This window comes from Borostomias antarcticus (assembly GCF_949987555.1).
Source record: "Borostomias antarcticus genome assembly, chromosome: 28".
NCBI classification, from domain to species: domain Eukaryota; kingdom Metazoa; phylum Chordata; class Actinopteri; order Stomiiformes; family Stomiidae; genus Borostomias; species Borostomias antarcticus.
In genome coordinates this window covers 5,172,909-5,187,463 of record NC_140261.1, presented here as the reverse complement: position 1 = coordinate 5,187,463, position 14,555 = coordinate 5,172,909, and the positions used below count along the sequence as shown (strand labels likewise).

General features: G+C 45.1%; 1 protein-coding gene across 1 annotated transcript; it reads right to left on the bottom strand.

The window, feature by feature from the left end:
- Positions 1-10,866: 10,866 nt before the first annotated feature.
- On the bottom strand, positions 10,867-12,866 carry mid1ip1l (MID1 interacting protein 1, like). Its single transcript, XM_084459536.1, has 2 exons — positions 12,761-12,866; positions 10,867-12,174 (listed from the first exon to the last, which is right to left on the bottom strand). Exon 2 carries the CDS (start codon positions 12,111-12,113, stop codon positions 11,604-11,606), a length of 510 nt encoding a protein of 169 aa, XP_084315662.1. The 5' UTR covers positions 12,114-12,174; positions 12,761-12,866; the 3' UTR covers positions 10,867-11,603.
- Positions 12,867-14,555: the final 1,689 nt, after the last annotated feature.

The following is a 14,555-nucleotide window of genomic DNA, read 5'->3' as shown; positions in this document are numbered from 1 at the left end:
GTTACTATGAATTGGTATTTTTCGCTACTCGACAACTCTTCTGAAAACCTTTTCTATGATTACGTATGTGTCTGGTAGTTCTATATGTATATTTGCCATCAGGGTAAACTCATTTGGTTGTAATGTATTTCTTGTGGCAAAGGATGGATTCCGTTTCGAACTTCTGTTCAGTTTGTTTGTCCCTGAGGGAAAGCAAATATTTTTGTCGGGAGATAATCCAAGGCTTTTTATCTTGGTGAACTCTTGCGTGCAGCTAAGAGGCTTACGGCCAGCTAACAGAGGCAGGCTGGACGGCCGGATAGTTCGTCCGCTAACCTAGGAGACCCAGCGACCCCCCCCAGAGAAGAGACCATGGCACATACACCCCCCTCCTTACAGCCTCCCAAGTCCACCTCTTCAGCATCTCACGTTAAATATTGCAGATGTCATGTTCACCAGTGGATGGACGTGTAGTTCATGTCGTGTTTTCGTTTGTCATTCTGTTCTGTTCTCAAGCTGTATGACAATAAAAAAAAAACATGGATTTCGGATTTTGGATACATTTTTCCGTACACCAATTTACCACTGGTGTCCAACCAAGTCCCACCCAGCGTAGAACCTCCGCTCAGATTATGAATTGATTTTTTTTGAGGAACTTGAGAATGAACACTTGTTTACAGATCTCCACAGATTGGAACACTGTCTCGCTGTCGTTTTTTCTTTCCCGCTCCTCCTATGATATAGAATCCTGTGGATCGCTTTCCGTCGTCTCTGGAGACCTGGGTCTACTCTTGCGTTGGGAGTTGAACCTCCTCTCTGACGGAGGGACAGACGTCCCCTCGGCCGTCCCTCTGTTCTCGTGGTGTTACAGATCCCACCCGTGCTTTGTGGCACACGTGTTTTTATTTACACTGTTTGTTGTTTGTGCTTAATTTAATAGTCATTAATATATTTGACCTCTTGTGTATCTGACAGAATATCGATGGAACTTGCTTTGTATGGTTGGTGCTTTGTTTTGAAATGTAATTATTAAGGATCCCTTTATCCTAAGGTTTGTGTTTTTCCCTCATTGCAAACAGTATTTTAACAGGCAAAAGTACAGTTTTATTGTACTGGTGCTAAGCTAGATTTTGTGTTGACAATCAATGAAGTTTTTGTTTGAAGTTACAAACCAATAAATGCTATTTAAGATGAAGAGCCAGATGTAAAGAAAGAGTATAGATTCATTACGTATGATGAAAAAGTTTCAAGTTCAAGTTTGAGTGCTGTTAAAACAAAGGATAACCTTTTATTTGATTCTTTTTAAAGAAATCAACCAGAATAAAGCATGATTGTGAAGCATTTGATTTGACTGATGATTCAATTCACTAGCCTGGCATCGCCACCCTGATCACCGGAGATCACAGCCTGCTTTCATCAATGTATCCTTTCAAGGTATTATACAGTGCTTAGGTGATATAGATAACATTTTATTTGGACAAATCATTTAGAAAAAACAACTAACAAGGCTTGTGAGATACCATGTGCTAATGTCATCATACTATTGGCTCATGAGCCTTCTGAGAGATGGGACCAAACCTCAGACAGATAAACATTCATTTTGGACCCTCAAAATTGTTTTAATGATAAATTCATAAACCTTTTTTTTTTTGGGGGGGGGGGGGTGGCAATACTTTCTAAAAGCTCCTGATGTCATTTTTTGAAAATTATTCATCTATGTAATTATAATGCTTCATCTAGGCAGGGCAAGGCAATTTTATTTGTATAGCACATTTCAGCAGCAAGGCAATTCAAAGTGCTTTACATTAAAAGCATCAAGACAAAGTGCAACACATAAAAGGTCATATAAAACGAAATGCAAAAAATAACATTTAAAACAAAATGCAGGAAAAATAAAATACAGGAATAAACGTTACAGTGCAGCGTATGAATGAATAATTATTAGATGTAATAAAAAGCAGAATGAATCATGATATTTATATAAATATTAATCTATAATCATCTATCTATAGCACTTTTAATAAACACCATTTTTACAGGCAGACATGTGGTGTGACGTAATCAAAAATATGTGGCCAAATTTCAGCTGAAACTTGGTTGTAAACATGACTTCATTTTATAAGTAATGTTGACAACCTGTGCATGTGCAGTGATGCATTATTATACTGAACTGAGACCAAGAGAAGGAGTCGCCTTTGGATTTACTGACTTGATAATAGCACAATACCTAGGTTGCTTACTGTAGGTCATCTGTTGAGGGGATCCCTTAGGATTTTACCAAGGTAGGCTTTAATTATCTTTCTATCCTGGTAATGATAATAATATCGTAATAATCACGCACGTATCAGCAAATGATAAGGTCCATGTCCATGAGGAAATAGCCACTCATTTACAGCAATAAAGTGTATAATGTACCTTGGAAGGCCGCAATAGCATGAGTCACTGCTTCAGACTAAAGCCATAATCGGAATATTATATTGATCTGCATTTTTCGCAAAATATTCTTGAAATAAATTACAAGCGCAAAAAACGATGCACTTAACAATGTTGTGATCGCAGTTGGAACCTATGTCTAGGGTTGTTTTGTACAAATTACTAGCCATGGTATCTTCAGTTCACTTAAGCCAGAGTCCAGCAGGTGGCATCATGGCCACTGTATTGCGAAATTCTCCCACCTCTGACGAGGAACTTGCAGTAAAGAAGAGGTCCATGCTGAACTGTACGAGTTTCCAAACTGCATGATGAGATTAAGCTATTTCTAGATGGAGAAGGCACCATTCCATCTTACTGTGCAGGTAGAAAACAGTTTGGTTGCATGGTTAACTAGACAGGAAACTGTCCATTTCCCCACTGATATTATGGAGTAGTTTGTGAGAAGAGATCATAAGCGGAGCTCACCTGACACCCTTTCTATATTCCCTCCATGCCCGACACCTGATCCTGCCAGGCGACAAATAACTGACAAGTTACCATAGATGCTGCGAAGGTTACCACTTCCCAGAACAGAGAAGTCAACAGGGTGTTGCTACATCTCAATGTCTTGTCATGTTTCTCCCTGGATGCCAGACTGTTTTTCTCAAACATTTGGAGCCAGGATACCATCGTGGTCAGGTTTCCATGTATGCAATTAACTGACTTACCAATGAGACAAGATATTTTAATGGAGACTGAAAAGCCACCTGAGAGACAACAAAAACAAGAACAACCTGTCTGGATCTGTGTGTACATGCTAATCATGTGGCATCTGCAGCAGGCTGTGACATGGCACATACCCGCAGCACCGCTGGGCTGGTCCCCTGGCAGTACTAGCCTACATGCTGGCCTCCTGGGGTAACTGCAGGTCAAACATGTTTGCAGCGTAGTCGAGTTGCGCTACACACCTTGTCAATGGTGTCTGCCTGAACATTCAACCTATTTTTAATCCAAGAGTGCAATGCATGAATGGAATCTGTAGATCAGGGTGTCTCAGAAGTAAGGAAATATAAGGATATCTATAGCAATATAGCAATCAAGGGGATGACTGTAACGTTGCATGTCTGTTTGTCACGCATGCAACATTTTGTGAAAATAACAGGAGAATGTAAGTTGAATGCTAGAAATGGTGCGTCTTAATTTATGACATTATCAGGGAAACAGAGTGGGTTGTCCTGACTCACGTATGGTCTAATCAGTGACATCATACAGTACATGGATTCCAGACTGCAGAACCGCCCCTTCACCAAGCCCCTGGGAACCTCTTGCGCTCATTGGCTGGCTGTTCTAGGGCAGTGGGTTCGGATTGGATAAAAATTAGGGCAAGTCTCTACAAGACCTACTGACTGACTGACACAAAGAACGGGAAGAAGGGAGTTCAGAGCGGTTACTCCTTGTTCTTCCGTGCAGACCCCGTTGACACTAAATAACACGCTTTTGTAGGCTATAGCAAATGGAGTAATGGGTCCGAAGTCGCAATCATCTGCATAAGTTTAGTGACTCTTTAATTCCTTTAATAATGCAGCATGGTACAGTATGACTTCTGAACAAACGGGAATCACCCAATGCACACCAAAGACAACCAGCCCTTTGAAGACGGGCTACATGCCATCTCTTTATGCTAGGAATAGCTATTATTAGGGGCCTTTGCAGAAGTTTTACATTAATGGTTGTTTTTTTGTTTTTTTTTATCATTCGAGTTAAACTGTTTTCTTTATCTCTTCATTTTCATTTTCTCCTTTAGACCTCTTTCTTGCTGAAACTTTCTAAATGAGCACCGTTCCCTCTTGGCTGTTTTGTGAAGTTTCGTGCGGGTCTGTCCCCCCACCCCCACCACCAACTTTGGGCTTAGTTATGTAACAGTCTTCTGTACAAAAGGGAAGTCCTCTTCACTCTGCTGCCTCTGCAGCTCCGCCAGTATTTCCTTTACAGACGCTTCCTATTGACAACGCCTTCCCGTATCACTCCACCGAGTGACCAGAATCTTAAACATGCCAAAGCACAAAGTTTAATCCAGATTCTGTACTGTTCTCCCAGCTCCTCAGGCGTTTCCAACTCTTAGCTATTTAGCAACTAATAACGTGCATGTGAAAGTTGAATTTTGTCCCACGAGTAGGCTATATTGTTTTGCAAGGACATGATGTTGCTTGTAGGCCGACTGAATGTTTTCTGTGGCACAGAACCCAACTTTCAAATATTATCTTTATACTGTAAGTGAACAGGCCTAGCCTACTTCCTTAACTCCCTTTTCATTTCCTGTATTTGGTTTCCTGATGTTGATTTCAAAGCATCTTATCAACTGAGTTGTATACTTCCTTGTACAATCATACCATACTGTAGAAAAACGTTATAGGCGTTGCTTAAACCTCTATTTATCAGACATACAGAGCATAACATACAAAGCACCCTCCATCCCTCACACATTTCTATGACCATGTTCTCAAACTGAAGCTGACATGATACAAAATACGTTTGAAAAAATGGCACAGTCACTCAGTATCACAGTAAGGTCTACCAGGCAGGTATTATTAACCTTTTAGTTTAATCTGCTGCTATCTTTGACCTCTGAGCTCTAGAGCTGTGCTATCACATATTCAGAGCTAGGGCTAAATATATCAGGAGTGAGAGAGGCATGTCACACATTGCTACATTTCATACTGTAATTGACTGGGCTTGGCCGGACACTTCAGCTATCTGTATGTGGACAGCAGGCGCTCGGTTTTAGTCTAGACATCCTTACACCACCATGGGTGAATAGATGTAGGCCTACTTTACATTTTTAATATGCATGTACTGCTGGTGATTGCTAGAAAACGTTGCTGTATGTTTGAAACAGTGTGGTTCTTGTTCTGTTCAGGTTGGTTTGGACTTTGTAAATGGCTTGATTTAGTATCACTTTTCCCCTCATATGAAACTCAACAGACCAGCTGTGTTCGCTTCACAATACATCATTGTGTTGTAATTTGAATACATTTAGTGACTTATAATGTATGAGAGTTCAATGCCTTCAGCCTTGTGTTGATTTCCAAGTAGAGGGCGGATTTGATGCTCAGGCCTTGTGGATCTCATAGTGGAATCACTGACCTGCATAGGTGACCTACACAGCCCGTGTCATTGTCTTGTCTTGCAGATTACCTCGAATGAAATGGTTCTGCCTGGGATAAAGGCAAGCACTGACCTGTGGAGAGCTTAGCCTTGCAGCCCACCTGGCTCTGCCACTGGGAACAGGGCATTTGTGTACTTTGGTTAAAAGTGGTGACTGGCGGTTACCTAGCAATTATTGTAATCTGATTTCTCGGAGGAAACAAAAGCATTTCTGTTATAGGTGTAGAGGCTCCACAGAATAACCCTCTGCAAATATAAAGAGTGCACAGTTTCAACAGCAGAAATACGACCTACACATGTCTGCTTTTGTCATGCATTTTCACCTCACAAAGGGTGGCCTGTAATGGAGGTTGATATGGAGAGACAGAGAGAAACAGGAGCCCCTATTGACCTAATATAGACGGCTCTGAAAGAGCTGTGGTCTGTGCACAGTGTGAGTATCTGTGTGTGTATGTGAGTGTGTGTGTGTGTGTGTGTGTGTGTGTGTGTGTGTGTGTGTGAGTGTGTGTGTGTGTGTGTGTGCGTGCCTCTGCGTAAGCCAGAGCAGACTGGGCAGGGTTGAGGGAGGCCGTGCGCTCTGAGAGACAGCCTGGTTCAGGGCGGTAAGCAGCCCCAGCTGGGGCTCTACGCCCACTCGCCCTCTTACGTAACCTAGAACATTCCGTGTCTATATGTTCAGCACGGAGCAGGCATACTGATCACATCCTCTGAGCGCATAGCAGCAGCAGCCAAGTCACCAGCAAGGCCTCCGTTAATATGGAGCCCTTGTCCTCCAGGTTTATTCACAGACACCGGGGACCGAAGTCCTCAGTAGACCGACCGACGAGGCGCTTCACCCCGAAGGAGACCTTTGGTACAATTGATGATTGGATCAGTCAATATCCCCAGCCTTGTGTTTCCTGTAGACGATTGAATTTATCCACTAGCAACACAAAGACACATAGTGCATGTACAAGCATAATGAGAGGCACTTGGTCTAGCCAGCCCAGAGGAGGGAGGGAGGGAGGAGGAGGAGAAGGAAGGCTGGCTATGTGCACACTCATGGAGGGAGGAGGGTTGGCTACGTGCACGCTCATGGAGGGAGGAGGGTTGGCTACGTGCACGCTCATGGAGGGAGGAGGGCTGGCTACGTGCACGCTCATGGAGGGAGGAGGGCTGGCTACGTGCACGCTCATGGAGGGAGGAGGGCTGGCTACGTGCACGCTCATGGAGGGAGGAGGGCTGGCTACGTGCACGCTCATGGAGCTCAGTGGGAAAGCATTTGCCCAAACGGGGGAACACTGTGTTCCCGGCTTCACAGCTGCTGCCAAGACAAACGATGAATGGCTATCTGAGGCAAAATGAGTAGAGGCAGCCCTTTTCCTACCTTCTTAGTGATTAAGACAATAAATAGGCCATTCCTGCAGCTTTGACATGTGGAGAATGTCCACCTTGGCTAGAATGTTTTATTCTAACCAAAAATATGTGTTGTGTTACCCGAGAGAAGTGTTACATTACATTTATTTCTGCCCTCATTGATCACTGCACATTCAGAGAACAGGAGTTCTGTTTCACTTGACGTCGGCTAAACGATGAAAATCCATGAACTGCTTTACATCGCAATGTAATCCCTTCCTTCATTAGGTCATAATAAATCATGGGTATTGTTATCTTCAATCAGCCCCTTTCTCACGTGAAGGTTTTAAATGCATTTGCAGGAAAAACTGCTTTATGGCGGTTTATGGTTCTTCATTGCGCTGTACTCAAGGGCAGTGTCTCTTTATGGCTGGGGCCATCAACCAGGTGACTACCTTTCAGAAAGTACTTCCTGCTAGGCACTACGTTCACTCATGGTGGTACCGTGGGACGCAAACGCAAGCAGTTTCCCTGGCGTGGCTTTCGTGCCACTTTGTTCCTTGTCTGCCGTTGAAAGATAACTCTCTCTGCCAGGAATGTTGGTAATGACTTGATAGAGCATGTTGGTTCTCATTAGGTAGTACAGCTCAAGGCAGCTATTGTAAGGCTAAGCCACAAACTCTATAACCAGCTGATGTTATGTAATGTTACAACTAAGCAACACTAATAGTAGACACACATGCAGGCAGGCTGTGTACGTTACAGGTACAGGTATAAACAAGCTGAGCTTGAGAGTGACCCGTTTACGTGCCGGTTCACCAAACCGGGGGTCATCGGGGTAGACCTTATCACAGACCTTTATCTAAATCCTGCTTTGGGATAATATTCAAGACCTGGGAAATGTCTCTGCGAACTCAAATCATCCATTCAAGCGTGCCAGGACATTAAGCAAACATTTAATAGGCTACATGCTGATGTTGACACTTGGAGCAGCACTGTTGCCACATTAAGGTGGGGACCTACTTGAGGTGTGGCAGATATGACCTGTGGTAGATATACTTGTTCCAATGCAGCTCATTCAGAAACCTCTGGTTTTGAATCACACGTCTATGTTGGCCTTCTGAACTCATCCAGACTGATTTAGCCATCCAGAGTTTTACTGCCATTAAGCAACTCTTGGTGGGTGCCAGCAGAGAAGAGGTGGCATGACGGCCAGGGCAGCTGGCTGAGAAGACCGGCCCCGGTTTGACCCCTCCACCACCAAGTGTCTCGGGGATCACGCAGTCCGACAGTGGCCCGTGCATGGTGTGTGGGGCACAGGCTGACCAATCACAGAAGCTCAGGGGTGTGTTGGAAGGGGCGGGGGCTTGCGTGTCCCGCGTTCTGCCGCAACCCTGACACCAGTATCAATGACTTAGAGCCAGTTTTCCTGGCGTTATAGAGAGACTTACAATACACTGCTTCGCCTGCTGCTATCGATCAATCACTTAGGAAGATTTACATAGTCACATGTCTTGGACCTATATAGACTATTTCATGGAACGCTCATATTCAAAACCAAAATACCACAGTTTGCAGTGCTGTTTACTAAGACCAAGAAGTCGTTTGACTAGTAACCGAAATTTCCATGGGTTCTATTGAAATGGTCTATAGACAGACATGACGCAGACACAGGGCCATATTATTCTTAAGGGAAATTGCTGACAATGCTGACATGTATTACAACCCTGCCACAGGAGTGAACAGCTGATTAAAGTAGAAACAGGTGTGGCAGAGATGACTATCTGTCTGCGATAGATAAACTTGTTCCGATGAAGCTCATTCAGAGACCTCTGGTTTTGAATCACATGTCTGTGTTGGCCTTAAGAACCCATCCAGACTGATTTAGCCATCCAGTTTCATAAAGATTACTGAGTGCATGTCTGCTATAAAGTCTTGCCCAAGCCAGATGTGAGTTTTACTGCCATTAAGCAACTCTTGGTGGGTGAGTGTGCCAGCAGAGAAGAGGTGGCAGGACGGCCGGGGCAGCTGGCTGAGAAGACCGGCCCCGGTTTGACCCCTCCACCACCAAGTGTCTCAGGGATCACGCAGTTCGACGGTGGCCCGTGCATGCATGGTGTGTGGGGCACAGGCTGACCAATCACAGACCTCAGGGGTGTGTTGGAAGGGGCGGGGGATTATTTCAACACCATGGATGTATTACACTCATTCATCACAGGCACTCTCGTGTCCCATATTCTGTGCCCCCCCGTCTGCTCTCCCGTAGGTCACATCGCACTCCATCGAGTCCCTTTTACAGGGAGAGATCCCTCCCCTCCTGCCGTAACCCTGACACCAGTATCAAGAACTTGGAGCCAATTTTCTTGTGGTTATACAGAGGCCCTGATACTTATAATACACTGCCTCTGCTGCTGCAATTGATCAATCTATTAGTAAGATTTCCACAGTCACTAACCCTTGTTGGACCTGTAGACAGACATGACGCAGGCACAGGTTCTCATTATTCACAATTGACACAATTGTTCTTGAAGGGAAATTGCTGACCATATTGGAATTAATCACCCCCACAGGAGTCTAGACAGATCTCATGGGCGACGAGAGCAATGGCAGTCTTCAAGCTACTGATATTTACACAGTCAGAGCTCATGTCCATCATGAAAGGCCCTCATCTCATGTCATGTTGTCTAGTCATCCTCATGCCTCTGCATGCAACTTAAGGGGCAATTCTGATTTAATTTAGTGAACTTATGAAGGGAAATTCAAAAATATATAGATCAGAATGTAAGTGCAGGGAGCAGAAACATGCAATTTTGAATATAGACAGATTTCATGTCACTTCCTGAATTTATTAAAGGAAACCCCCATGCCATTTTGTGCATCTAAGTATAGCTTTCTCAGTGAAACCCAATTGCCACTCATATCCACGGCCTGACCAGCTGGCGTCCCCCAATTGGAGGTTGACCCAGTTCACTTGAGTGGGCTGAAGGATTGACCAACTTCATTACAGCGATGATCTGCACTTATTTCTTATGGTCTATTGCAAGAGAGAATTGGAGGGAATCAGGATCATGGAATACTTAACCCCCGTTTCCAGCCCCAAACACAGGTCAACATATTAGGTCAGAGCAGCCTTTAGGAGCAAGGCTGTTTCCCCTGCCTGCCCTACACCACTCTGCAATCACTTCACTGCTGCGCCTTTGAGAGAGAGAAAAAAAAGCGTTGTAACCCTATTGGCTAGTGTTGGTAGAGCTGTTGCTAAGGGGAGGGGCTGAGAGTGAATGGAGGTGGCCGTGGGAGATGTTGGCTAAAGCTGTAGGTATAACCTGTATGTATTTGATATCCAGGCTGGACCCGTTTTACAGAATCATTGCCAATGATTGTTTTATTAACTTTAATTACCTTCTGTTAGAACTAAAAGTGAATAAAAAGTTGTCTTAAATGACAGTCATGTTTAGCAAACTGTTCTCTTCACTGATAATTCTGGCTAAATGTCTTTTTCGAGGAACAACAGCAAAAAATTACTGAACTTGGGTGTGAGGACCCAAGATTTTACCAAATGACACAATCATTCTGTCCTGGGTTTCCTTGGTCAACACATAACTCAACACATACAAAGTTAAAGCCCTGATGGAGTAAACTCGTGGTAAAAGAAAAAAAGCATGAGATTATGGCAAGCCATGACGAATCTGAACTCCTGCGAGATTTTCTTCTCTCATGCACACACCCACAACAGGCCTATAGTAGTGGAATGAAAGGGTTGTGTGGAGAGTACAGCGTGTTCCCGTTATCCAGCCTCATGCTCAAGCATGTTATATTGTGCCAACTCATTCCTAGCACCCTCTGCAATAATCAAACTGAACACAAAGTAGTTTTGACGCTTTATTCAATGTTTGTACTGCATCTCTGCTCAATATAAAAATGATTTCAAAATATTCAAGGACAAGACATACAAATGAATAGTGGCGTTACCTTGGTTATTTTTATACCAGACAACCGTGAACCAGAAAGCAGGAGGCAACTGAGCAAGACTTTGAATGAGTTACAAAAATTCAAGGCACACCATGCAGTCAGGAGTGCTATAAGAGTGACAAGATGAGCAATATCCTCTCTTTTTACATTTTAAACATGGGCGCAGACACAGAATCCTTGAAATTTAAAGGAGGGACAGAATAACCAGCATTCCAAATTCTCCCTAGTCAGAAACCTTTACTTTTAGAGACATGACAAAGACACGGTACGCACAAACACTCGGTTCACTTACAAGCAAATCCACCAAAACGAATGTTTGGAATTGAATGAAATACAGTGGGGAAGTTTCCGTACATCTACCAGAGCCGTGATTCAACTAGACTCCAAATACATGACACAAAAAGACTCCGTAAACTCTTGCCAATAAGCATTAAATGTCAACCCCTCGTGATAAACTCACTATGCACTGTATTACAGTCTGACGTCATGGCCTTTACACATTGAGGGAGATGTGCAGCTGTCAATCAGATTGATTTACAATTATGATTAGTGGAGCTTTGGGAGGTGAGGGGGGGGGGGGGGGGAGGGGGTCACTACTCAGACAGGATTGGAAAAAGTCCCAAGGTAGCACTGGTCAGTTCCCTGCTGCCCCGTCAGACATCCAGGAGCAGGAGGCTTCCCACATCACCCCATCCTCGCGTTTGTCAAGTCAAGCTGTCCGTATAGAACCAAAACTCTGAGTCCTATCTCATGAAGTTGCCACCCCCGATTTCCCTCTTGTAGCGGTTGGTGAGGTGGTCCGCCTGGACTGTGAGTTTAGACAGGACGCCAAACAGTCCACTGAGGTGGAAGTGGAACTGGTCCTCCAGCTCGGAGGCCTCGTCGCCAGGGAGCCCCCCGCCAGTCATCGGCTGCTGCTCCTCTTGCTTGACGGCCATCTCCAGGAAGCTGGCCCCGTCACTCATCTCTCTCTTCAGAAGGCCCCACTCCATGTCGTTCTTTATGGACTTGAGGAGGAGGTAGTGCTCGTACATGTCCCTCTGCTTGTTGGGGAAGGAAGGCTCGTTGTTGTTGTTGTTCTCCACCATCTCTGGGGACTGGCGCCCCTGCTGTTGTTCCTCAAGAGGCACATCCCGTAGCAGGCTGGGCACCATGATGGTCTCGTCCATGTTGTTGGCTGCAGCTATGAAGCGGTGCATGACATTGATGAGGGAGTTCTTGTTGCTGGCTGGGTCGTTGCTGATCTGCATCATGGTTGGAGGAGGCGGTGGACTTGATTGTGTAAGACGGGTGGAGTGAGACAAATCCAAATGTCTGCAGGAGATACAAATTATTGTTATGAGGATTAAGACACGCCAGGGAGAGACGGGAAGTTTACATTCAGAAGCGTGGATAGACCGTCGAGTCAACTCAACTACACTAGGAAGTGGATACATTGAGCCATCATCAGTAACTGAAGCAAAACAGACACGCACCTTGCGCAGACTGGATTTGCAAATTATAATTCAGTCAGACACAAAAAAAGGACAAAACGTGGAAATTAGGGTAGCAGGACAATCCAGAGCAGCGTTTTGAGAGAGTAAGTCGAAATGACGGCATTGGCAAACTTAACAGGACATTTCATAATGAAGCTTAAAGGCTTAACCCAGCTATAACTACCACATCCCTTTGCGTCGCAGGTTCATCGAGTGCAAAGCGACCTTTAGAGACAAGCTTTGGAACAGCCTCGCCTACAAAAACCATTCGAAAAAAACATTTACGCAGTAGGTCGCCGAATTTTACGCATGCATCGTTTAATTTATAGTTAGGAAATGGCATCCATTTGACCTTGCCATTCTACAGTGAATACATATCGCCACAAGTCATTGATCATCTCATGAAAAAGGACAGCCTTACCCACCTGAATCAGACGGAAACCTGAGCGAGCAGTTTGCAGATGGTGCGTATGGAAAGAAGCCAATTAGTTAATGTTTGCAGGCTCCGATCTCCACCCGCCTGGAAGAAAGATATGACTTCCTCGACCAGCCGTGCAGAGATGGCGAGCTTATATTTGCGACGCCGGGTGGAGAAAAAACCCTCCTCTCCCGTTTCACAATATCAGTGGACGGCTTAGAGAAGAGGGCGTTACCCCGAGGTGACTGACAGTAACCAGGACCAACCAGAGTTCACATTATCTGACCCGTCTAAGAGGGCGTCACCCCGAGGTGACTGACAGTAACCAGGACCAATAGAGTTCACATTATCTGACCCGTCAAACGAGACTTTGTGGGCTTGTTTGATAGTCAGGCCATCAACGCACCACTGGGCCTAGCATAGGCTATCTTGGAAATTGCAATATCCGATAACGAATAAATCTCTTTTAAATTACTTTTGGAGAACAGCTCATGGGCTTTAGTCAAACGTGTGTATAAGCACCCACTGCCGAACTACTCCAATGAAGAGACTATTGTAAACCACAACGAGCGATATCCAGCTTTTGATGTTGGCTATTAAAATGGCTCTTTCGAACTGTCAGTTTTGATCATTTTAGGAAGCCACTGCTTGTATCTTGTAGGCCTCCTGTAAGTATTATGAGACTATCACGTTAGGCCTATAGGTTTATCATGCAGTAGGATGCCGCCACCTAGAGGCAGTTTTACATTATGCCACTGTACTAAAACTATCCTTTCTGAGGCAGTGAAAATATAACAGGTTGATTACTTTCTCGCGAGGGACACTGCAGGGCGAGAGGTGTTTTCGGTGGCGTTTGTTTGTTGGTGTTTTCGGTGGCGTGTTTGTTTGTTGGTTCGTTTGTTAGCAGGATTCCACAAAAACTACCAGACCAATTTACATGAAACAGAGAGGAAGTGGAGAGAGTGATCCTAGGGATTTCCTCTGATGACCTGGAAACACAACACGTATGACATCCTAAAAAAGGCACAACAATGGCTTTCTGAGATGCCTGCAGAGATGGAGCATAAGCACACAAACACTTATGAACTTCTACTGCAGCATCATTGAGTGCCCTGACTGGAGGCATCACAGTCTGGCATGGAAACACCTCCAACCGTGGCAGGAATGCCATTCAGAGGGTGGTGAAGACCATCGGTGTAGATCATCGGTGTGGAGCTCCCAGCCATTGAGGATCTCTACAACCAACGCTGCCGCAGGAAGGCCATCTCCATCACAAAAGACACCAACCACCCCAGCTACCACCTGTTCGCACCATCTCACCGGAGAGACGGAAGATGGCTGAGCATCAGGACCACAAAGACGGGGTTCCACAACTGCTACCCTTAGTGCCTCGGCGCCATAGGCAATTGCCTTGTATGCCAAGTGCATGCGCCGCCCCTGAGTAGACCGCCACTGAAGACACCCCTTGGACAGACCCCCCCCCCACCCCCGATCCAATACCCCCCCAAACCCGCCATCTGCCCTGGACAGTTAGTACCCCCGCGGCTGTTCTGATGGACCAGTCTCTCAATCCCACACCCCTGCCCCCACAGAACCCCCCGCCCCCAACTGGCCTACCACCTGCCCTCCCCCCCTAGAAATTTTGGGACGGATCCGAATCACGGGGCAGATCCCACAAAACCTAGAACTTTTAGACTTTGTCTCCGGTGTGAAACATTTGCCTCATTCATTGTCAATGGGGGGAATTGAAACAGCCATATCGCAACATGGGATACCAACAGCAATCCCAAACATGTCCTGCT